The sequence below is a fragment of the Mesoplodon densirostris genome, chromosome 9 (assembly GCF_025265405.1).
Source record: "Mesoplodon densirostris isolate mMesDen1 chromosome 9, mMesDen1 primary haplotype, whole genome shotgun sequence".
NCBI classification, from domain to species: Eukaryota; Metazoa; Chordata; class Mammalia; order Artiodactyla; family Ziphiidae; genus Mesoplodon; species Mesoplodon densirostris.
Window position 1 is genome coordinate 45,770,501 of NC_082669.1, and position 25,594 is coordinate 45,796,094.

The 25,594-nt window shown below is 36.2% G+C and overlaps 1 protein-coding gene across 6 annotated transcripts in view; it reads left to right on the top strand.

Moving 5' to 3' along the window:
* DGKB (diacylglycerol kinase beta) overlaps window positions 1-25,594 on the top strand; it is a 653,248-nt gene that overhangs the window by 148,961 nt on the left and 478,693 nt on the right. For all 6 annotated transcript variants that reach the window (XM_060107578.1, XM_060107580.1, XM_060107582.1 and 3 more), the window contains 4 exons: window positions 8,131-8,248; window positions 10,617-10,705; window positions 10,788-10,904; window positions 21,111-21,209. In XM_060107578.1, the coding sequence (XP_059963561.1) occupies window positions 8,131-8,248; window positions 10,617-10,705; window positions 10,788-10,904; window positions 21,111-21,209 (423 nt within the window). The remainder of the gene's footprint in view (window positions 1-8,130; window positions 8,249-10,616; window positions 10,706-10,787; window positions 10,905-21,110; window positions 21,210-25,594) is intronic.

Consider the following 25,594-nt stretch of genomic DNA (forward strand, 5'->3'; position numbering starts at 1 on the left):
CTGTGGTGTTCCATCCCATTCTGTACTCCCCCTCCCCATGAAGAAGATCTGTTTTATTGATAACCAAACCCATACTTGGGGGAGCCAATTATATATAGAGGTGGTTGAGTATATATGCGTGTGTGTGTGTGTGTGTGTGTGTGTGTGTGTAAATGTTTTCCTTACATATCAACAGTCTGTCAAAGTTCTTCCTTCTAAGCCTGTCAAAGTTTTCTTATATCATTGCCTACAGTGGTAACTAAAACTGGTGGTTTGGGGAATAAAGTAGATCAACATAAGATCAGAATGTGATATGATAGTGACTTTGAGTCCAAATCTTGCTGCCCCGGCTTGGTGTGAATTTTAGTAATAGTTAATTTAAAAATCCAATGAGTCAACACTAGATTTTTATACTTAGCTTAATAAATAAGAATTAACTATAACATGAGTGTAGTAAAATTTATACTTAGATTCAGAGTATTACTGATGGAAAGCACCCTGACACATAGAATATTTAGTTTTGAGATGCAAGAATGTAATGTCCACCACTCTGCTGCTGACCTCCACATTTTTCATGCTTCCTGTTACCAGCAATAATGATTTTTCAGATTCAAGACTATACCACAGTTACTCAAGATACCAGTTTTTTTTAAAGACAGTTCTCAAGAGATCTTGCAGTCTGTGTTTGTAAAACATGTGAGAGTATACAAAAATAGGTTTGTACATATTTACATATGGGTTTGGGAATATATAAATGAGTTTCAGATGGTAGAATTTGCCTCCAGTTCACCTGGATCTTCAAATTCATTTACATTCAGGTTAATCTTAGCCTTCATGAAGCCCACGGGATTTTAGACATGGTCAGAGGAAGGAAAAGAAAAATTACTAATAGATGATAAATAGGAAATTACCCTTAAAGTAAATAATCTATTAAAACAAAGTTAATATAGACCTTATTGTTAATAGATACATATTTCTACATTTTGCAAATTAATGAAGCAATACTTCTTGTATCTGATGTTCTTATACTATACATAACCTAGTATCTTTTGTAATAACTTACTATATATCTCTGTATCATAAATATGTGTTTATTGTTTAATATACCTTCTGTCAAAAGCATATGTAAATCAGACTGTTGGGAGAAAACAGAAAGAAAACTGACTAAATGTTAACTTTGTAAGGTTTGGTGTATATTCTATACTGAAAAATAGTTGACAAATGACTATTCAAGAAATTCTATTGATAATGGTTCCCAAAGGGAATTTTATATTTTTAAAGCTAAAATGTTTTTATTCTAAATATTTATGGAAATTCTTGTATGAGAGAATGAAAGAAGTAAGTAAATCATTTGGTAGTTTAAGGTTGGACAGGAAAGTACAGAAATGGAGATACAGTCATCTATATTTTTAATATCACAGAAAGATTTTGAAATAATGTTTTCTTTTGGAAAATATTGCTTAGAAATTCTTTAGTTTTATTCATAAATACAGATGTTTGTGAAATTATGAAAATAACATTGGTCAATATAGTCCATAAATCTATGTGGATTTAACTAAAAATATTTTAAACAAATACAATATACCTCATCAGTTTCTAGTGTAGCAGTAACTTTATTTCAACGGAGTGACAATTCTTTGCCATTAATGTCCATCAGGTTAATGATACATAATTTACTTTATATTCATATTCTTAGATTTATATGTTATGTTTTTCGTTAAAAGTTTTTTTTTTTGGAGCTTAATAGGAGAAATCGATTCAGGGTTTCAAAGAAACCCAAGCTGTGTTCCAAAGTTGTGTTCCCAGTGATGGCCACTAGATGGCAGGGCTACATTATTTAACATTTGTAGATCAACTTGAATATGAGATTGGATGGTTCCCCTGTGAAGAATAATTCTGAGAGTATTTTCTTCACTTCTTAAAAAAAAGAATAAGTCAATAATGTTTTTAAAATGGACTTTTAATAAAATGGAAAAGCTATGTAATTATGATCACAAATCAGAGCATCTATTTGTTAAAAACAGCTTTTTAATTCCCAGGCATGGTAAGTGTTTTACAAACCAGTAATGACACAATGACAACTGAGTGATGAGGGCCTTTTTTAGTAATTGAGATTTATTTCCTTTTCTGTAGGCAGTAAATGTGTTTTGTTATTACCTGTAGAGAATTTGATTCATGGTATTCCCTCCTACTTCGCCCCCCACTTTTGCTTACGAGATTGGAAATCTAGAAGCTTTAGGTTGAATTCAGCCATTTATTGTGAGGCCTCTCTTGTTATGTTGTCCTATATATTCTTGTCTATTGTCAATTATGAGCTCAGGGAGTAGATGCTAATTGATAGTGCATGTTAAATACCACAGTGTATTTGAAAGTGACCGTGGTGTATTAGCCCAATTACCCAGATAAGAATATTGCCCTGGGAGAGCAGTCCTCACATGAAATGTAAGGTAGAACAGTTGTGATTTTATTGTGGTTCATTTTTCTCCACCAACAGAATTTTTTAAAGTACTCTATTTTACCTAATACCCATTGTGGTGCTAGGATCAGAATTGTAGTTTATCAGAACCCGATACTTTATCAAATGCTAGGGAGTAGAAGTCATTTCCTTTCTCTTACAAGAAGTCCTTCACACTTCATGAGACCCAGTAAGAAATGGTGTAGTCTCTTACATCTGAAGTAAAATCGAGTGTTTGGGTGGCCTATGTGATTTTGATTACAATTAAAAATTTATGCCTGAGACTTACTCATTCTTCCGTCAGCATTCATCTCAGTAAAGAATTGCTTTTTAAAAAAATCTTATTTTGAAGGAAAATGTTTTTCTTTTTTAAATAACTGTATCTAGCAATAAACTCTGCTCTAGTGATTGGCAAACTTTGCCTGTAAAAGGACAGATAGTTAATAGTTTAGGCTTTGTGGGTCATAAGGTCTCTGTTGGAACTGCTGGACTCTGCCACTGCAGTGCAAAAGACACCACAGACACCACCTAAATGACAGCAGGGCTGTGTTCCAATAAAACTTTATTTACAAAACAGCTTGCTGGCCATATTTGACCCAAGGGCCATAGTTTTGCTGACCCCCAAGTTATTCTATCATTAATCTGTCATGCAAACATAATGAGTGTTAACTGTTTTTAAATTATCTTGGAAAGAGAAATCTGATTTTTTTTTTTCAATTTAGCTCAGTTAGACCACCCCAGCAAGACATAAGGACTAATGAAGAGATAGTAGAGTGGCAGTGAAGGTTATCAAATTGGTCTTCACCCTGGCTTGATTATTAACTAACTAGGTCATTTTTTTGCCAGTCATCTTATCTGGACATGTAAAAAGAAATTAGTCAGGAATATCCCTTTCCTTTTCTGATATTCTCTCAGTTCAAACATTTGTTTTCCTCGATGAACAGGATAATTAGTAATGCTCCAATTCCTGAAATCTGTAATCTTGAATCATTATTAGGTTTTTCAAGGAAAATTCCTGAATTCATATTATCATAAAAACAGGAATACACATTTAAATAGGAGGCTGGCTTAAAATAAGGATACCTTCACTTCTTAGTCTTGGATTGTTGGGCCCAAATCTGGCCTGTATGATTTTTGAAAGGTTATGTATGTTGATTTCACTCTGTGTTCTCAGAGTCCTGGTCTTTAATCCCTATATATAGTTTAAGCTTTGCCATTGATTGAAATGTTTTAGGATACGTTTTTTTGCCTGATTCAATAAAGTAGAAGTAATTCTTTGGTTTGCTTCCTGATTTCTGATGAAATGTGTCCCTTGATGAGTATGATGGAAAGCAGAAGATGATGTGTTCTTAATAGACTAAGCTATATTTGTAAAACTAATGTTTCACACTCTATTTTTAAAAATTTAATTTGGTTAAGATGTTGTTCTGCTGTTCGCACAATCTAGAAAGGAGTTATGAAGCTGGATAAATGCAACAATTCTTGAGATTCCACACTGGGTCATTCAAGGAAAATAACCACGTGATGATACTGACAGTTGAAATGGCATTTGAACCTTAAGACTATTAGGGTCTGAGGCTGACTTCAGAAAGTGGGATCTGGAGATGGGCAGTTGATTGCAGCACCCCTCAGAATTTTAAAACTTCTTTCTGCATTCTCCTGTCTCAGGCCTATAGTTCATCTTTTTGTCTAAAAGAACAGTTTCTTTCATATCATTATAATTTTTTGGAGACCTTGAACAGAAAAGTAAGGTAATTTAATGGCACTTATTATTTCTTGAGTTGGAATCCATTTGCGACCTTAGCTCTTCTATGTGTCATAAGTGAAGTCAGTTGAAACGGACCTGGCTAGGCGGGGGATGGGAGCATTTTGACTGTGACATCAGTGAAATTTCTCCTTGAGGTCTTTTGAAAAAAAATGGTATTATTTATAAGAGCCCTAGTTCACTTGAACACTGTCTGCAATCTTGGAGGTATTTACAGAAAAAACTAATACTTTAGAAATCACTAAGATAATGAAATAGTTTTCAATATTTTCCAAAGAGCCTTCGTCCCTTCAAAGCCTCCTTTTGACTTACAGGGGATTAGAAGGCGAGGAAGACCCTGGCACTCCCTCTCTGTGTTAATTTGCCTGTGTTTCATTAAACATTTCTCTGACACATGCACAGAACTGAACTGCTTCATTATAAAATACAGTGTTCACTAAATATCAGGAATAAATTTTTATTAAGAGTAATGTCTGGTAATGAAAAAACCAGGAGAACACAACTTTTATGAAATAAAGTATCATAAACCTACAAGCATCCTTCTCAAATCTTTTGGCTGAAACACGGGGATGTTCCACAACTCAACCCAATGATGGTAATAATATTTGCTGTTTATATAACACCAGTCTTCTGAGGAGCTAAATTGACTTCACAGGTATTGTATAATGAAACCTCACACCATGGCCTGGGTGAGGAAAGTGGTTACTTTCGTTTTATTTCCTTTTATTAGAGAGGAAAATAAGAAAGGTGAAATGGCTTATCCACATTTTCATCAGAGGCCAGGAATCAAGCCTTCCAGATTCCCTCTTCATTGCTTTTTTATAAAAATGAATTCCTCTCTATGACAATAAATATTTATGTGCAGTGGAAGTACTAAGAGGCGTATGCTCTACTGGCTGATAGAATATAGTAAGGGACAGAGTCTCCCCCTTCCCCAGTAAGTTTACCATCTAAATAAGACAAACAAGACAAGACATGAAAATACATAGCATTGGCGTTTAATTTGCGCTGCTTAGAAGTAGTTGGCTCCTGGTTTCAATTTCTTCTCTTGAAGTCACATACATATTTCATCCTCTGAATATTCTGGCAATGTATCCGGCTAAGAGCTATAAAGTGATTTAATTTGTTTTTTGGTAGAGCATTTTATGTCGGGGTAATGGATTTGTGCATCAGTGGCAGCCTGTAACATGGCTAAGTGTTCTGATTGACAGAACACCCACGTTCAGACTTGTTTATTTTTTGATAAGGAAAATGCCAGCTAACTTAGTCCATATGTGCTCTTCAACAGGAGGAGGCTTATTCACATGTAATGGACACTCATTTAAAAATAAAATGACAAGGCTTATGAGAACAGTAATACATATGAAAATTAAATTTTCTTTTCTCCTTTTCACTTAAAAATGTCTTTTTGAGCATTAATCTAATTATTTAATCTAATACTTAATTCTAACTTTATCAATATGTTAAAAAAAATTAACCTCTTTAACTTTTAACATCAGGGTATCTTATTCTTATTTGAAGGAATAGAAATTTTAAAACATAGATAGTTTGGAAGCTATAGCAAAATTAAACAAATATATAAAGCATTCCATTCACATAATAAAGATACTAGAAATCATATGACTTGAGCAGACCAGAACTGGATTCAGAAATTACTATAAAATCTATTTCTTAAGCTTTGAAAAAAAACCTGAAACACCATTGTCTTCTGATGTCCCCTCCATGGCACCTTCTGCAGAAGTGCTTTTGCTGAGAACTTGTTAGTTCTTTGTCAGGAAAATGAAGCTGAGCATTGTCAAGAACCATGAAGGGTCTGAGAGTTACCCTACTTGCAAGGGAACAAGTGAGTTTGCCACAGTTCCATGGGTGCTGGCAGAGGACATGAGTGCCTGCGTCAGAAACAAAAACTTGTTTACTCACAGCAAAGAAGCAATAGGAGCTTCACATCTGAGCTAGTTCTCCTGGCCCATGAAGTCTCTTTGGGGTGATGGAGAGAGGTCCAAGTAATTGCCTTGCACAGCATCAGAGCTCAGAACCCCTGGCTTGGGGAAACTAAATCTTTTATAATACACAGTAAACAAACTTGCTAAACCTTTGCTTAGAAGGGAGAAATTATCTTTATTATACCAGACACTAAGGAAACCTGCCCTCTGCACATCTCTGTTGTGCAAGGCTGTATGTTATTCAAACACCTTTGAAAAGATAACTTGGAGAAAAGGACAGTTCTTCTGCTTGCAAAATGTGCAGAAATTCAAGAGACCCATGGAGAATTATCTCCCAGAAAGCATTTTCATTAATGTTTCATATTATGATGCAAATTTGACATTTCTGGTTCTAATGTAGGAATTAGTTACTGTGGATTTAATTGGGTACTTCAAATCTGGTGGTTTATCTCTTGATTGGGAATAGGAAAAAGTAGTTAGGAAGCATTATAATTAATATTTTATTATCCAGAGAAACAAGATGATCTGGACATGTTTATACTGTCTCACTACCACAGAATTTGTATTAGTGCCCCAGACCATAATAGGTGCTCAAAAAAGTATTAGCGGGTTTCCCTGGTGGCGCAGTGGTTGGGAGTCCGCCTGCCGATGCAGGGGACGCAGGTTCGTGCCCCGGTCCGGGAGGATCCCACATGCCGCGGAGTGGCTGGGCCCGTGAGCCATGGCCGCTGAGCCTGCACGTCCAGAGCCTGTGCTCCGCAGCGGGAGCAGCCACAGTAGTGAGGGGCCCGCGTACCGCAAAAAAAAAAAAAAAAAAAAAAAAAGTATTAGCTCCACGTGTTCTAAGAAGTGTGGCAACTTGACTACCTGAAAAACCATGACCTGCAGTGGTTTCTATAGAATACCAATAAATGATGTCTAAAATTAATCTGAGTTTGATATAGTTTGGTACATGATGTACAAGGACTACATGTTAATACAGAAAATGATGGTAATAAAAGTAATGATGTATAATAACTTCATTTAATATCTTCACCTCCTTGTAAGGAATCTTAAGCATCATATTATTTCATTTTACTTCAATCTTAAACAATGTATTTAATAGAGAATAGCTATTATAATATTATATAGAGTTTTACTTAGAAGAATAAATAATAATTACAGTTGTTTTGCTAAAATGTGAATTAATTGAACTCAAGGTTTTACTGTGGCAAATAATGATAGAGACTTATAAGTAAATACAGTAATATAGTTTTAATATTTTTGCCATCTTTCCATGAGATTAAAATCATTCATATTTTGTAAAAGAGAAGTAAAGAAAATAATAATGTAATTAGAGCCTTATAAAAGTTTATGTTTTTAAATTTTCTATTTGAGACATAAAAAAATATATTAATGTCAATTATAACATATAAGGAATCCCCCAACTGAAGCCTTAGAATATCCTGAATAACTTACTTCTAAGTGTCATTCTTTCCCATCCCATCCCACCCTTCTACCTCCTTATAAGAGCTAACCACCATCATGAAATTTGCATATTCCTACTATTAAGCAAGGGTTAACATATTCTGCCAAGGTTTTCATCTCTCAGAATCTTCCACTCAAGAGTATTTTCTCTTCCTTTATTCACTGATTTGTTTATGGAATTGTGCTAGGAGTAAAGTATACAGAGGTGAGGCAATCACGCCTCTGTTCTGAGGAGTGCTCAGTTTGGCGGACGGTTATGATGGTTGGGACCTGCTGTTGAACTGTTGATATTAGGCAAGAATTTGTGGGTTGCTATAGCATCCGATATTTGTTAGCAGGATCTCATCATTCCACTAGAGCACATGTGGTTTTCTAGACTCTGTGGCAATCTTGGAGAAAGTCAGGGATGAAATAACAGATTGTCTTCAAATGCTTCAGTCCAGCTCTGAATTTTATTGGCACTTACATATTCCACTGTTTACTTCATTAAGTGAAATCTTTTTCTCTTGCATCCCGTGCAGAATGTGAAGGATGACGGACAGCATGTGTGGCGACTCAAGCACTTTAACAAACCTGCCTACTGCAATCTTTGCTTGAACATGCTGATTGGCGTGGGGAAGCAGGGCCTCTGCTGCTCCTGTGAGTATGTTTGCTTTGCCCGGATGTCATCACCTCTGGTGAGGAGTGGTTGATTTCATGGAATAGCCCTATTTGTAGACGGAGTTCAGAAATAACCTGACCCTTCCCATACCTATGATTTATCTTTCCCTGAAGTATGTTTCTGAAGGTTTAGATCGCTCTCGTTTTAACTTTCTTCAATTTTGGAAAACCTTCTCCTTGGAAAAGAAATAAGGACATTTCCCAATTCACTAGCCATTTTCTTTCCACTGTAGTTTAATTTATTCATGATTCCCATTTCTTCTGGGAGTATTACGAAAATATCCATTGGTCTCTCATATTTATATCTTATGCATATTTGTCTTTTTTCCCTCCCTAAGTTATCACTTTATTCACATTGTCTTCCTATAATGAGCTAATTCCTTTCAGTCTTTTAAAAATAATTGATTATCAGTTTCCATTCAAACTAAGAAAGCACAAGGAATACAAACTAATCTTATACCTCAGGCACGTGATTCTTAATTCTATCACAAAGAAAATCTAATATATGGTTAATGGATATTAGAACCCAAAGTGTTGCCAGTTCATGAATTGTGGCCATTATTTTTATTTAGGTACACTTATATTTACAATATTTATTTTATTCTATGGTGTACTTTCTGGTAGTATATGTAACAATTAATTTATAAAAGGCACTTAAGAAGTTTTAAATAAACAACATGTATGCCTGAGGAACTTTTGCATTCCCTGATGCCTCTGTTAAAACAGAGGGAATACTGAGTCCTCCTCACTAAAGTGTGACTTTGTCTTGGTCCAGCACGTTGTCCATCCACGCCCTTTTCTGCAGTGTATGGAGTTACTGAAATTGTCAAGTTTATTAGACACATCCCATTTTCGTGCATTTATATTAAATCTAATTTTTTACCTGGCTTCCATATAATACACAATTTTCAGATATTATTTTTAGCTAACAGCTTCTTTGGTAGCATATTTGGGAGTTGACTTTCTCTCAGATGTTTTATTTTACATTAAAAACCATATGGTAGGTACACTTTTAAGTGATTTCTTACATGTTTAAGGATTTTAGTAAAGTTACATAAAATTACCTCGTGCCACTTTAGAGGGCAGTTTCTGGTGGCCACATTTAAAAGGCTATTTATACCAGAACATTCTCCATGTACAAAGGAAGTAATTTGTTTTCAAAGTTTTATTATTTTTAAGGAAAATAATTTTTCATGGTACTTTCTATTGATGGGAGCTTATGAAACAAAATGGTAATTCTCAAATAATATGGGCAATATCATATAAGAGTGAGAATCTTGCTCACAAATTTTAACTGATTAGTGTGGCAAATGTAATACTCAACATTATTGCCAATATGGAAGAGAAGAGAAACTGTGTTTTCTTCCTCAGTGTTGCCAAAGGAAATCAGAGACGTGGATATTTGGGAATAGTTTTACTATATAAATATTATATTTTCATTCTAACTTCATGCAGTGGTTAATTTTTGTTTGTTATATTGAGAGAGCTACTTGGTTGTTTTTTACTTAATTTTTATTCTATATATTTATGCATTTAGAATTCTTAATTTGAAACCAGTGTTTTATTAAAGAATATCTGTATATGACCCTGAGTTATACTGAGAATCAAGCTGTGAAGTAATTTAAAGATGCCAATAAAGTGTACGTGTTGGTTTTTTTATATACATTATACATTTTATATACACACACATATATATGTTTGTACATGTGTTTCTATACATATTTGCAGATACATATAAAATTTTGCATATATATATACAATATGCTGCCCAGCAAAGGTTGTTCCTTTTGGACAAACAGTGCCATGATGGCAATGAAGGATGAAGTTTAACTGAAGGCCTGGCATGTATGATGAAATCTATTCTCTGGAAATAGACTAATCAGCCATTTAAGGTTTAGATAAATCAATAGACAAAATAGCATAAACTCATGGGCTTTTATTCCCATGCCCGCCAGCTGCTCTCATGCCTATACTTTGTAAAATATAGATCTCTTCCTTCTAGCAAATGACACCAAGCCATTTGGCAGTCATCAATTTGTCTTTAGTATGTTTGTCATCTGGGAATTATTGTGAAAAATTTGAGTGAGTCCTGATTTAATTAAGTATTTCCTGCTATTGCCATGATAGAGGAGTCTTGGTTCTTCACATGCATAATATTTCCTGTACTAATTGGCCTTTTGTATTCCATGGTAAAAACAGTCGAGTTGGACTTTTCCTTGATGTGGCTGATTGGATTGATTAGGGAGCAGTGGCTATGAAACGAGCTTCTGTTAATGTCATTCTTTCTGTATAAAATTGCAATCAGGACCAGGATTAGCTCTGAATTTGTGTACATGTTTCCTTTCAGTTTGCAAGTACACAGTCCATGAGCGTTGTGTGGCTAGAGCACCTCCTTCTTGCATCAAGACTTATGTAAAGTCCAAGAAGAACACTGATGTAAGTGTGTGGCCATGCTTGCTTTTTCAGGGTGGTGTTTATGGATGCCTCCTTTTACCACAGTGCTTTTGTTGTGTTCTAGGTGATGCATCATTACTGGGTTGAAGGCAACTGCCCAACCAAGTGTGATAAGTGCCACAAAACGGTTAAATGTTACCAGGGCTTGACAGGACTGCATTGTGTTTGGTGTCAGATCACAGTGAGTAACATTGAAGGATAAATCTCTAGCATTCACTCACGATGAAGATGGTATATCCCATGTTCTCTGATGAGTCCTATCCTGGAAGGCCATCCTGAATTTTAGACTAAGTCCAAGTTAGCGTAAATTCATGGGGGCATCTTATATCATGTTTGGCTCCCAAAGGGATAAATGTCAAGGTCAGATTTGTCCTCATAGAATCGAGAATTTTAGAGCTAGTGACAACCTTAGAGATAATACTGTCATAAGGTATTCAATCTGTGCTCCATGGAGTTCTAGGAGCTGCCAGGAAGGTAACTAGACACCATGGCTGTGGGTGGGCAGTGAGCCTGGGATACTGACTGGGTAGAGTTCAGCTATCCCTCTGCCCGAAAACACTATTCTGGTAAAATTTTCTATTCTACATGTTCTAAATTTATTCCAATCATAGAGTCTATGGGCTTAAAAAGGGTAGAACAATGAATAATGTGGTACAAAGACTTAATTTTATAGTGAGGACACTAAGACCAAGAAAAATCTATGCAAATCATCAATGACCACATGACTAGGTAGAGATGCAGGTGGGTCCATATTTTAGTTCTTGATGCTTCTAAGAACTCACTTAACCCTTCTTTACAACATGGTGTTGCCTTGCTCCTTTAGTTAAATGATAAATTGAGGGATAACAGATATGGATGTAAACGCTAGTCACTAATGGTATTGACAATCGAGAAAGAAGAGGTCACTTGGTCTTTCCCAGGAAATCTCAGCACTCTACCTAGTTTGCTTAATTGTCAAAGCTGCTTCAAGTAACTTCTGGAATAAATGCAGTTGTTAGATGGTACCTCTGGTGTTTCATGTTGTACTTCTGGAAATTAATTAGAACGCACATTTTTAAGAATAGCCATTTTTACAATTTGGTACAGAAACGTTTATGGGGCTGGTTTTTTTCCCCCATCGGTTGTGTTTTCTTTTTACAGCTAGTGTATGAGTCATCTTGTTATAGGACAAATTATTCTTGCTTTTGTGGGAATAAAACAGTAGGGAGCGTTGTTTCAGTTAAGCAGATACGTTTCTCTGTAGTGCCCCTCAACACCCCTCCCCAACACACATGCCATTTAAAAATTTTTCTTAAACACACACACACACACACACACATACACATAGGATAATGAGAAAAACAAACTGTGACTTGCATTTCAAAAGTACAATTAAGCACTTTTTAAAAATGAAAACATTTTCTTCAATCATTTTCAGCTATTACTCAGTTAAATTATATTTACATTTGAAATTTCCTCAATTATGAAAGACAGTTTTATTTTTTTGAAGTGTTTGGTTATTGTAATAAAACGTCTAACAATGATTTAAATTACACATAGAAATTACTTAAACATGTTGAGTTCTCAGTTTTAAGAAGACCACAGCTATTTCATTTTTTAAAAAATTTGGGCCATTTAAAAATATTAGTTTTCTTTTTTCTTCTTGCTAAGCATCTACAAAAATATTTTGGTTTTATTTCTGATCTTGTAGGAGCCTGTTCCTCTTACTTTCCCCATAAAGTGCATCTTTCATTAGTTATATCTTTACTATAAACTGAAGTTAGAGAATATCAGAATTTATTTCTTCATTGTATTTCAAGTTATTTTGCCATCCTTCATACATTTCAAGTATAATGTTTTAGATCTGTTATTTTCTTTCCTATTTTTATTTCTTGAAAAAAACCCAATGTGTTTAAAGTTTGAACGCTCTAAAAATATGCATTGCTGGGCTTCCCTGGTGGCGCAGTGGTTAAGAATCTGCCTGCCAATGCAGAAGGCATGGGTTCGATCCCTGGCCTGGTAAGATCCCACATGCCACAGAGCAACAAAGCCCGTGCGCTACAACTACTGAGCCTGTGCTCTAGAGCCCGTGAGCCACAACTACTGAAGCCCGTGCACCTAGAGCCTGCACACTGCAACGAAGAGTAGCCCCTTCTTGCTGCAACTAGAGAAAGCCCACATGCAGCAACGAAGACCCCACATAGCCAAAAATAAAAATAAATAAATTTAAGGAAAAATAAATTAAAATATGCATTGCTACCTTTCCTAATACAAAAGCTTTTAGAGATTTTAAGTTTCTTTACTTGACTCCTTCTTCCCCAATTTAATCTCTATGAGGTATATCTTCTGCCCTTTTCATTCTATGGGAATCATTCTCCTCAAAGTTACCATTGCTAACGGTCTTATTGATTATCAAGCCATCTTGAAATTTTTTTCTTGTTTTATATTCCATTTTGTTTTTCTTGTTTTCTTTCTTTTGTTTTAGTGGTTCCTCTCATCTGTGACTCCAAAATCTGTATTTCTAGCCCAAGCACTCTCCAGTTACATATTTATATTTGGTCTTGATCCTGGTCCTAGTGTTGTAAGAAATTAGGCCTTTCCTTTTATAGGAAAGAAGGTGCTACCTCTGGATAAACTCTGCTTTTTAAAATCTAAGGATTTCATATCTAATTCAGTTCAGACAGCATGTCCCTAACATCTTATTCTTAGCAAAAGATCAGAGTGTACATGAAGATGACTCTTTGGTCACTACAGCAAAGCACAATATAAGCCGTAAATGTATTTAAATCCCGAGTTCTGCTCAGGACACAGGCTAACCAAGGGACCACTGAAGGGTTTAAGGCAGAGTCAGGAAAAAGTGGCTGCCCTCTTACTAAGCTCTCCCAAGACCCGTGGCTTCTGGCTAACTTCAGCCTGATTTGCTGTAAACCATGATCTCCAGGGTTCCTGTGGGTGTTTGGTTCATGAAACAAGACTTGATATTTTTATATAAGTCCTCATGTATCCAGAAGAATATATATAGCCTTCTTAAAAATAACTTCAGCCTCTGTGCTGCTTTGGTTTTTAATGTTAAGCAATTATAAGACTATATCTATTAATTTATAGATTTTTTGCCTAGGTTAAACAGAGGATATTTACCTCCAAACATTTATGTATTTAGTATAATCTATACTTTCTTCCTGAACTATTGTATGAAAATTTTAGTATAAAGTTGATCTGCTTTTGACTGACACTTACACTACTGATTGCCTTTAAACAAACTGAATCTACTTTCTTATGTCTCAATGCTTCCCAGAAAGTGCTATTAATATAGCAAAGAACTAGCAGAAGTTGTGATGGGATATGGCACCGTCAAAGCTGAGCTTTAGTTAGGCCTATCTGAACGGAGTCCATGAGGAATAGATTGCAGAGAGAAACAAAGAGAACGAAACCTGGCTTCATTTCAGTGGTTTTCCAAATGCCATCACTTCCTTTGTACATATGACTTTTGGAAATGGCTTGAGTTTTAACTTAGTCATAAGTTAGACTGACCAGATTCTTAAGAATGTCTCTGTCCAACCAGTAAGATAGTAGTTGTACAATCTTGGGCCAAGTATGTAAAAAGCTTTGGCCAGCTTCCTCATTTGTAAAATGGACTTAATGATACCTATCTTGTAAGATTTTTGTAAGAATTAAATGAATTTTTAAAAAAAATCTATGTCAATGGGTTCAGGGAAGGCCCCATACATACTAGTCCTTATGGAAGGACGATTATTATCATAGTGAAAACTAGCTAAAATGTCATGTGAGGGCACAAAACCCATCCCATGGGTCACAGAGGGCACTCCATGAATGTTACTCATGCCATCTCTTACTCAATTCTGGAAGGGTCTGTAGTTGCCCAGTCTAAGGATAGCACCTGCATATTCTAAAAGCACCCAGAACCATGTGGTCTCGAATATCACTAAATCCTAGACTAAGCTGATTTATTTATGTTCACAAAGAACAGCCATTCCAACTGTATTCTATCAGACATGGTAACATCAGGCTAGCAATCATTGGAAACAGAAGTCAATCCCTTTTATCCTTGTCTTTCACCTCTATTTCATATATCCAACCTATCTGTGAGACTTTAAGTTTTCCCCTTAAAATATCTCTCTCAGATTTGAGTTTTTTGTCTTCACCATTCACAGCCCACGTGCAGGCTCTTAGCACCTCTTAACTAGATTAGAGTCAGAAATCTTGGCTTATCTCCCTAACAGAAGGTACTTTTCCTATAACACAGGCTGCAAACCACCTCCAGAGTCATCTTCTGAAAATACTAGTTTGTTATCATATGCCACCTTCAGCAACCTATAATAGTCCTGTGATAATAAATGCAGCTCTCACCTCTTCCTACCTCAACCTGGTTTTCACTTCTCCAAATATCCGACCCAAACCTAAGCACATGACGTATATAATAGTCTCCTGTGTGCCCAGTCCCTGCTGTAGCCAAGCATGTCTGTTGACAGGCCTCTGGGAAAGCCGTGCTTCCCCCCTATTTTGCTGACTCTAGTATTGCCCTGAATGCACCCACCTCAAATTTTGACTATACCTCAGGAATCAAATTCAGTTCCATATTGTCCTTGAAATTTCCCGTGATAATAATGTTTGCCACTTTCTAAACACTTTCCAGGCTTTTATTCCACACCAAAAGAAAGACCGAAACGCTGTCCAGCAGTGTCACGTCTGCATGCTAACGTCATCTACACTGTTAGACCAGAATCTCATCCAGCTCCGGGTCCAGTATACACATTTTTCTTCTAATAACCCTAAATCTTGATGGAGTGCTGAGTTTAGAGGAGGTCCTCGATAATTCACTTTCAGGACTGATAACACTGTGCTTCTTACTGCTAAATAGTGAATTTTAAATGCATGATTTAAAATTTTTTAAATCATCCTGTAATACTCAAATCTGCATCAAATATACAAGTAAGTGTAGACAAATGCTGAAAGATAAAACCATTTTAGCACCACTTTTTTATTCGGAACCTGTGGCTTCTTGATATAATACTATTCGCCTTTATGTGGATAGAATGTTAGGCTCGTAGAACTGGGTTTTATCTCCTTTTGTAAATCTAACCACTTAAAAAATAAAAACAGAAAAATCCTAAGTGAGAACAATATAAACTACCTTCTAACATTAGGCAACCATTTCCCCTGGGCTTTATAATTCAATCAGCCGGGCTGAATGTCATCATTGCTTCTCTCCTCCTCCTCTTGCTTACGTTCTCTGATTCTTAAGATCGCACTGTTTATACCTGTTCATTTCTGCCATGAACATATTTTCTTGACATGTAAAACCTGTATTTAAAACATGTTATCATTTGCTCCGGTTGCAGTAAAATACCCGCGGTCAGGCAGGACTCACAGGGTAGGAGGATGATACATGTCATTTGAGCTTCGCAAACGAAAGCTTATACGATGACTATGGATTATTGACTTTTGGTATCATGTAGGGCTCCTACCTCCTTTAAAATAGTAACTCCTTATTTCTATTCCCGTCTTGCCCCTAGGTTCTTCATGACCATTCTTTTTTTTTTTTTAGATTCCATATATATGTGTTAGCATACGGTATTTGTTTTTCTCTTTCTGACTTACTTCACTCTGTATGACAGAATAAAGATGCAGACCTACTAGAGAATGGACTTGAGGACACGGGGAGGGGGAAGGGTAAGCTGGGACAAAGTGAGAGAGTGGCATGGACATATATACACTACCAAAAGTAAAATAGATAGCTAGTGGGAAGCAGCCTCATAGCACAGGGAGATCAGCTAGGTGCTTTGTGACCACCTAAATGGGTGGGATAGGGAGGGTGGGAGGGAGGGAGACACGAGAGAGGAGATATGGGGATATATGTGTACATATAGCTGATTCACTTTGTTATACAGCAGAAACTAACCATTGTAAAGCAATTATACTCCAATAAAGATGATAAAAAATAAAAAAAGTGAGACAAATACCCCCACCAAAAAATAAAAAATAATAACTCCTAACAATAATGTTTAAAGGTTTCTGATGCCTTTAAAATAGAAAGGTTCATGCTTTAGCCAATGCCAGCATTAAGGCAGCACCCTGAAATGGCAAAATGTTAGAGAGAAAAAATGTATATAGACCAGCAAATGTTCCTCTAAATCTGGTCACTTCATTTTTCTGTAGGAAAATGATTTCTTTTTTGACTCCAAATTCTTATGAAATTTTTTTTTCCATTTTTCTCCCTTTTGACTTCTTAGATTACATTGCTTTCTTCTCAATACAATGCCTTCACTGTTTTCTCACCTCCCTCCAATAAACACACACACACACACTCATTCACACATTTTCTTTTTCTTCCTAAATTGAGACAGCTGTTTTCAATAAACATAGACCTGGCTCTAAATTAGGTGCTATTGGAAATTGTCATAAACTCTGAAATTATTTCCAAGTATTTAATTCACTTCCAGGAATAGCTGGTTTATATTTTATGCATTTCCTAGATAAGGGATTGATTCCCTTAACATGAATGGACGTTTCTGTACATATAATAGAATAACGACCTGAGATTTTTATGCCTTACTCTTTAAAAATGCAGAGGTAAATGTGAACAAAAATAAAAACACTTTTAAAAAGGTAACGATTTCCTTTCTCTGGGGCTTCATTGGCCATTTCATTTAAGAGGCAGGATTCATCAATGTTCTAGTTTATTTCTCTTCTTGATGAGGCTTTTTCTGTTTTGCTGATTTGAGATCTGGGTTATCTTTAAGACAATTGTCAGACTTCAGTATCTTATTGACACTGAGAAGGACTCAGCTGTGCTGTGTCTTTTTCTGTAAAATGTCATGGCGACCAGTTTAAGCAGCTTGTTTTTATTGCTGATTATATTCACTTTTTTTTCCTTTTTACAATTTTACTGAAAAATAACATACATGCAGAAAAGTATAAATATCTTAAGGGTAGAGCTCAATGAGTTTTCCACAAATGAGCACCCTGTGTAGCCACCACCTAATCAAGAAACAGAACATAACCCGTTTGGGGGTAGTTTTGGGGGAAAGTGCCTTTTAAATTCTATTATATGGTTTCTATTTTGTTGATATTTGCTCTTTTTTAAAAAAGAGACTTTATGCAGAAGTTTTAGTTTCACAGCAAAAATGAGGGTCACTTTTAATCTTGATAAATAGTCCTGGAAACTATAAGCATTTTCTCATTGGCTTTCACATTTTATATTGTGTCCTCAAGTATGTCTCTGAGCAGTATGATAAATGCACTAGACCTGCTATACACATTGTGGAATGATCAGTATTTTCCCACATGGTGTCCTCTGGTGTGACACTCCTGGTTATAAATAATCTCATGATGTTGATGGACGTCCAACTATATTTAGCAGTTGCCAGACTCCAGTCTTCATAAAAGTATAAGGTACCTTGCACATTATTAGTTAATACATACTTCTTGGGGAGGAGAATTTTCTTGCACTGCATCTCCCTGTTTCACTGATGATGATACGGTTACTGACCTCCTTGTAGACCCTGCTATATGCCTATGTTCTTCCAAGACTCTGCCTTGCAGCTGCCTAGACAAAACCTAGGAATATGGGGCTTCCCTGGTGGCGCAGTGGTTGAGAGTCCGCCTGCTGATGCAGGGGACACGGGTTCGTGCCCCGGTCCGGGAAGATCCCACATGCCGCGGAGCGGCTGGGCCCGTGAGCCATGGCCGCTGAGCCTGCGCATCCAGAGCCTGTGCTCCGCAACGGGGGAGGCCACAACAGTGAGAGGCCCGCGTACCAAAAAAAAACCCAAAAAAACCCCCAAAACTTAGGAATATGGACCACGTGACAATCAAACTGGACAATGCCATGCTGGTTTTATTTAGCTCTGCAGAGAGCAGTATTTCATAGGACCATTTGCCGGTACCTATGCTCGGAAACCCTCAAACCTCAATACGAAGAGTTACCCTTTACACACGCATTCTGTTTGGCTTATCAACTGTGTGATTCTACCTGAGTCCTCAGTTCCCCTTTTTTTTTTTTTCCCCCTGCTGGGAAACTAGCCTAAATGCCAAAAAGCTGTCATTAAATTCATGTTATCTTTTCTTACATCTGGTAACCCTCAAATAACTGTATAGAGAGGTTAGTTATCCCTTATCATATCAGTTGTAGATTGTTAGAAACACATGGTATGGAGGCATGGAGGAGGCTGAGGCCCTCAGCTTATGTACCTGTGGTCAGTGTCCTGCATCTCTGTCCTTCAGAGTTGCATGTAAAGCTTCACTAACTGCAGTTAAGAGTGAAAATCAGTACTTTCTCAATGTGTACAGACAGAATTTTTTTCTTACATCTCTCTATTTGTAGAGGCTTCGTACAGCCTTGCATTGTCAGTTTTAAATAGGTGGTACAGGATCAAAAAGCAGAAGCTTTTTCTCTGTGACACCACATTACAAAAGAGTCTTCAGACACACAGCCTGTCTTTGGTTTGGGTTCAATTTTCATAATGATTGGTATATTCGTTTCCTAGGGCTGCCATAACAAAATACCACAAAATAAGAAAAGAAATTTATTCTCTCATAGTTCTGGAGGCTATAAACCCGAGATAAAGATGTCAGCAGGGTCAGGCTCCCTCTGAAGGCTGTAAGGAAGAATCCTCCCTCGCCTCTTCCTGATTCTTTTAGTGGCCCGCGATCCTTGGTGTCCCTTGGCCTGTGGCTCCATCACCAAATCTCTGCCTCCGTTGTCACATGGCTTTCTTCCCTTCATATCTGTCTCCTTATGTCCAGATTTCTCTCCTCTTATAAGGACACCAGTCATTGGATTAGGACCCAACCTAATTCAGTATAACTTCAACTGAACTTGAATACACCTACAAAGATATTTCCAAATGAGTTCATATTCACAAGTACTAGGATTTAGGAAATTCATTGGGGAAAGACCAATTTAACCTACAATACTTGGTAATCTATTTGTTTAAATCCAAAATTTCAGGGCCATGATTTATTCTAAGAAAGTTAAGTCCAATAAATTAATATATTTAAACCAGTCACTGATTTTCTTTTGAGGAAACTATGCATTTGCATTTGCCAAGTGAGTGTCTGTTGATTTATTCCTATTTTGCGTGTGACTTCAACTGCTTCTTTATCTTCAATACCTCCTGCCTCTTGACAAAGATCAGCAATGCCTGATAAGATTAAACCACTTTTTTAAAAGGAGTTTACATGCCACAGAGAAGCAGAACTGCTCATTATTGATGAATGTGTAAAGATACTTTTATTTCATGTAATGTGGCCTAGTGTGAGTTAATTACTGTGCAAGTAGCCTTAACTCCAAGGCACGACGTGACAGATGTTTTAGATTCAAGGACAACAGAAATACCCCTTCAATAATGGTGAGCTATACTGTTGCTATACTGTCAACCCCATTAGACTCCTATGGTTGGTTGTTAATTAACTGTTACAAAGGTAGGTTTGTTGTGGAAATTAATTAATGTAATCATGACGTAAAGGGGGTGGCTTTTGGTTCAAAACTGACAAATGAAGCCGCTCCTTTTTGGTTTTGAACAAGACGTTATTTTATTAATATGTATCATTTTTCTAAAGTATGGATATTTATATTAAACTGATAGGGAGTAGGGGGCAGATATACCCCTAGATACCTTTAAACAACTACTACTTTAGCAATTCTGTATGGTTCCAATAAGAATTATCATCTCAATTTTTAAAAAATCACTATTTAATATACTATGTTATAACACCTTAATTTAAACTTGTGACAAGGTTGACAAAAATATCAGCTTAGATTTTTACATGTAGAAAAGGAAATAACATGTTACATGATTATACACATACTTAATGTAGAGCTGATAAATATAAAGATAAATTTTTATAATCATAATCGTCTTCTTATATTTATATCCTGCTCCTACTGAGATGAATCTCTGGTTACATTTACATATTGAATTAGAAAGTTAAAACTAATGATGGGATCAATTATGCCCCATACTGAGCTGTGCACTTTGGAATGACTTTGAGAAAACAGGAGGGTCAAAAAAAAAAAAAAAAGCATCCACAGTGCATAGTAGTTTCAAGATTATGCTAACAGATAAGCCAAGGAAGGACTGTAATGGACAATAATGTGTGTTTGTCAAAGAAATCAGACTTTTTGGTAGAAAACCTAAAGCACATTTCTAATATAAACATTTCTGAGAATTGGAAAATATATAGGCTGGGTCACGGAAGTTGCTAAACAGTTTATTTAAGGTAGAATACATATAAGGGCAAATGTAGTATGAATCCCTTTATGATCCTGTTGATTTGTTCTTGTAATTCTTTAAATATATTTGCTGTATATTGGGCGAAATATAATCTGCTTCATGTTTGCTGTCGCCATGCAAAATTTGATAGTGTCCTCTTTCTCCTTTCCTAGCTGCATAATAAATGTGCTTCTCATCTGAAACCTGAATGTGACTGCGGACCTTTGAAGGACCATATTTTACCACCTACAACAATTTGTCCAGTGGTACTGGTGAGTTTTTCCTTCTCATCATTCTTCTATAATTTGGGGTGTCTGTGACTAACTGGTATACTCTACCACTCAATGCTTCCAGAGATCATTTTCCCATTGATCAAGGCAGAACTCAATAGACCTAAAATTACCTCATGGCTTCAGAAAATACCCCTTTGCCCACTATATTTCCTTTTTCCTTCATGGCACAATAAATGTCTTAGTAAGGTATGCTGTAACTGAAGCTGACTCAGGTTTTATCACTTAGTCATGCTGTAGTTACCAGAAATTGTATGGGCAGAACACTTCCACATTTTACATGTTTTCTAGATCTGGCTTCCCAGAATAATGAAGTTATTCTTATGGGCAATTTTGCTGGAGATGCACATTATGTATCTGTAGTCGGAAGGTCTTTCACCTAAGTCAGAGGCTACTTAGAGTGAGGACACACACCTTGAAGAGAGTTACGCACTGCCATTAGGTGTATTTTATTTTTATTAGTGAACAATAAATTTACCTGCAAAATAATTCCTTGATTTAATAAATATACAAGGGCAAAATGTGTAAGTGAGGTAATCCTGAAAAGAACAAATCTTGATAGAAAGAGAAGCAACTATTCAAAGATAATATTCATATTACATTTCAAAATCCAAATTGCTTCTAAAGTGAAACAGTTATTTTACAAAACAAACTATCATATCTATAACGCAGTTCTCATTTTTTTAAAACAACATGGAAGTTAACTAGCTGGAACTTCAGTTTGATATAATAAAAATACAACAAGTAAGAAATGTTAGACAAATACATTTCTAAAGGTCAACTTAGAAATTAATCAAATTACTCAATTTGCACCCACTTATGATTCATTTTGTAATTATCTGTAAAATGCTGGTTGTATCTAAATTCCTTTATTTAAAAAAATTAAAACTCCCTTCTCAAACTGCAAATATAAAGCAGAAGTAAATACCTCCATGGGGCTGAGGAGAGCAGTAGCTAATTCTAAATTTCCTTTCTTCATGTAAGATTTATTATACAACCTGTAGTAAATAAGATTAATTAAAAATAATGAGAGCCATATTAAAATACATTTTAGATGAATTTTGGTATTATGTTCTTTTGTAGTATTTTCTTAAAGAGAAAGAACTTATGAAATTTTTATATATTTTCATTCTCTTTAAGAAGTGTAGTAATTTTACTGGTTTAGATGCATCTTTGAGCTCAGATTTTAACTATAAGAAGAAATCTATTATGTCATTCTTTTATCCAACTATCTGGGTATAAAGCCCTATTCAATTCAATGAGACTACTTCTTTAGCCTACTTATATCAGCCTCTGGTCTTATAAGTTCAAACATGAGATACATTCTTTTATTATTCCATCCTTTCTTTCTTTGAGAGAATCAAAGGTAAAGAACATGGGTTAAATAAATAGTCCTGTCTCTAACAATCTTGAAAACTCTTTAATTGCTTTTGTAGATACTTTTGATTCTGAATATTTATTTTCACTCATTAAATCTTCCTACAGTATTTATCATGATTTGTATCTCGACATTTGCTGCGTTATCATTTCCTTGGTACTATGTACTCTGAAGTGTTAGGCACTGCTAACCACCTCTTCTCTCATGAGTGTCTACCTTACCTTGACACTGATTATACTATCGTCTCCTTATTCTTCTTCTGCTTCTCATGATACTCCCTTTTAATATCTTTCCTAGCTTTCAAGATTTCAACCTGCCCCATGTTGCCTCATCCGTATGCCCTGCCCTCACATGCCACAGCTTTCTGCTCTTAACATTTTTCCCAGTGGGATCTTGTTTATTTATTTATTTCATTACCGTATTAATTTATATTAAGTTCCTCCTCCTATTCTGAATCTCAAGTGCTGCAACCTGGAGGTTCCATGTTGTTTACATGCCTGATATGTTATCATTATTATAAGTAATCACAGTAACTTATTTACTGAGCACATATACTGTAGCAGCTACTATGCTAAATATATTAATCCATTCAAAAAGTATGTATTGAATGTCTAGTATGTACCCAGTAGTATTAACAGTAGAAGGAAGAACAGTAAAAACCCAAATCAAATCTTTGCCTTCATAGAGTCTTCATTCCGGTGGAGTGGAATAGGCAATAAACAAAGCAATAAGTACAGTATTTAGTACCTGGTTATATTAAATTACTGGTGGTATGTAAAGCTTAAAGGACAAAATTAAAGTAGGAAAAGAAGAGAAGAAATGCTGGAACTGCAATTATAAAAGAAGTAGTTAAGAGTTCACCAAAGAAATAATTGAGTAAATAGTTGAGGAATGTGAGGGAGTCATCGATGTGGCTCTCTGGGGACAGAACTTTGTAGACAGAGGAGTCACCAAAGAAGGACAAGCAAAGACTCAGAGGCAGGGGAAGCCTGACATAGCTGAAGTGCATCAAAGAAATTAGTGACTGGGCCTCATTCTACAGGGGGAATACTAGTAGAGAAGGTGAAATATGTCTTAAGATTTTCATATGTGTAGGACAATTTAGGCTATGCTAAGGTCTTTAGCTTTCCTTGTAAAAGAAGTTGGAAGCCATTAGAGGCTTTTGACCAAAAGAGAGAGTGATCTGACTTACATGTTTAAAAGAACAATCAATCTAACTGGTGTGTTCAGGGGGTAACAATGGAAAAAAGATGACACTTAGATTTTCTTAGAAAAGTAGGAAGGTAGGTCATTGCTAAGAGCAAAGATGGTATGAGAGTTTTGAGGATCAGGAATAAGTTACACATGAGTCACCTGGGAGAGTGGGAGCTACGTGTCTCAAGAAATACCGTATGATTGCCAGGGAATAATGAAAAGTCTCTTCCTGTTAATAACTGTGGATTTAGAAGAAGATCGGTAAGCTTGGATGGGTATATTTCTCTGGTCATATTTCTCCAGTTACGTTCTAGGCCTGGGAGTAGAATAGGCATGAGGCAGCCTTAATGAGACTGTGTTTTGCCCAATATGATGAAATGAGAGAGAAGCAAAGGAGTTGAGAGTATGAGCAAGGGGGTAATTTTAGGGACTGGCCATGGAAATTAAGCTGGGAAACAAGGAAGTAAGGACATGAAGAGTAAGGGTTGTTAGGAAAATACATTGTGGATTGCAATGGAATCAAAGATTGTTGGGGGGTTTCCCTGGTGGTGCAGTGGTTGAGAGTCCGCTTGCTGATGCAGGGGACACGGGTTCGTGCCCCAGTCCAGGAAGATCCCACGTGCCGTGGAGCAGCTGGGCCCCTGAGCCATGGCCGCTGAGCCTGCGCGTCCAGAGCTTGTGCTCCACAGTGGGAGAGGCCACAACAGTGAGAGGCCCACGTACCACACACACAAAAAAAAAGCTTGTTGGAATCAAGGTTATTGGTGTCAAGTTACAAGAATGAGTGAGGTAACAAACAGTTGAGCTTATGGAGGGTTTGCAGTTATTGGTAATGATTTGCATGAATTAATTTAATAATCACAGCGGACCTTAAGGTAAATATTGTAACTATCTCTATTTTACCTACGAGGAAACTGAGAAACAGATTAAGTAATTTCCTATGTCACATGGCTATGAAGAAACAATTCAGGACTGGAACCCAAGAATGATCATTCCAGAGCTTATACCCTGAGCTCATCATTTCTGCCCTTTCTCCAAATCCCAATATAGCCCTTCTCCTATTTGCCTTATCTAGAACCTTCATTCCCCAACTTTCGCAAGCCAGAAACCTAAGAATTATAATTGGTGCTTCATCTTGAATATCAAATTAATCATTAGACAGCCTATTCTGATGTTCTTTCTCTTTTCTTCAGCCCAACTGTAACTGTCTCATATGTCACCCAAAAATTGTTCTCCAGAATTCTCCTAGTACTAATAGCATAATCTCTGAATTTCCTCTTTTCTTTGCATTCTCGATACTACTCCCTGGATCCACTTTCAAAAATACAATAAAATATTTTCCTTCTTAAATATTTAAAGTATTTTAAATCAATGCCAAACTCTCTAGCATGGTAAACAAGGCTCTTTAACTGGATCAACCCGTCTAATCCCTCACACACCACCTTACACACTACAATCAAGGATTTGAACTACTTGTAATTCTCTAAGTACACCTGCTCTTTGAAGTCCTTGTGGTTTTGTACATGTCAATAAATTAGCCTAAATCACTTTACCTGCTGCCTTGCTAAGTAGAAATTAAAGTTTACTTTCCAATCATGGAATAAGTACATTGACTCTTAAACTGATTAACTGTTTAAATACTAAAACTTTAAACAAATTAATAAAGTTGTTTTGCACACAAAATTGCTTAATATGCTACAACTGATGGGCTCGGAGGCTTTTCAATTTGTGAACTCTCATTAACTTCCCAGCAATGATTTCACACTGTATCACCTGCTGTAAATTTTTAAAATTT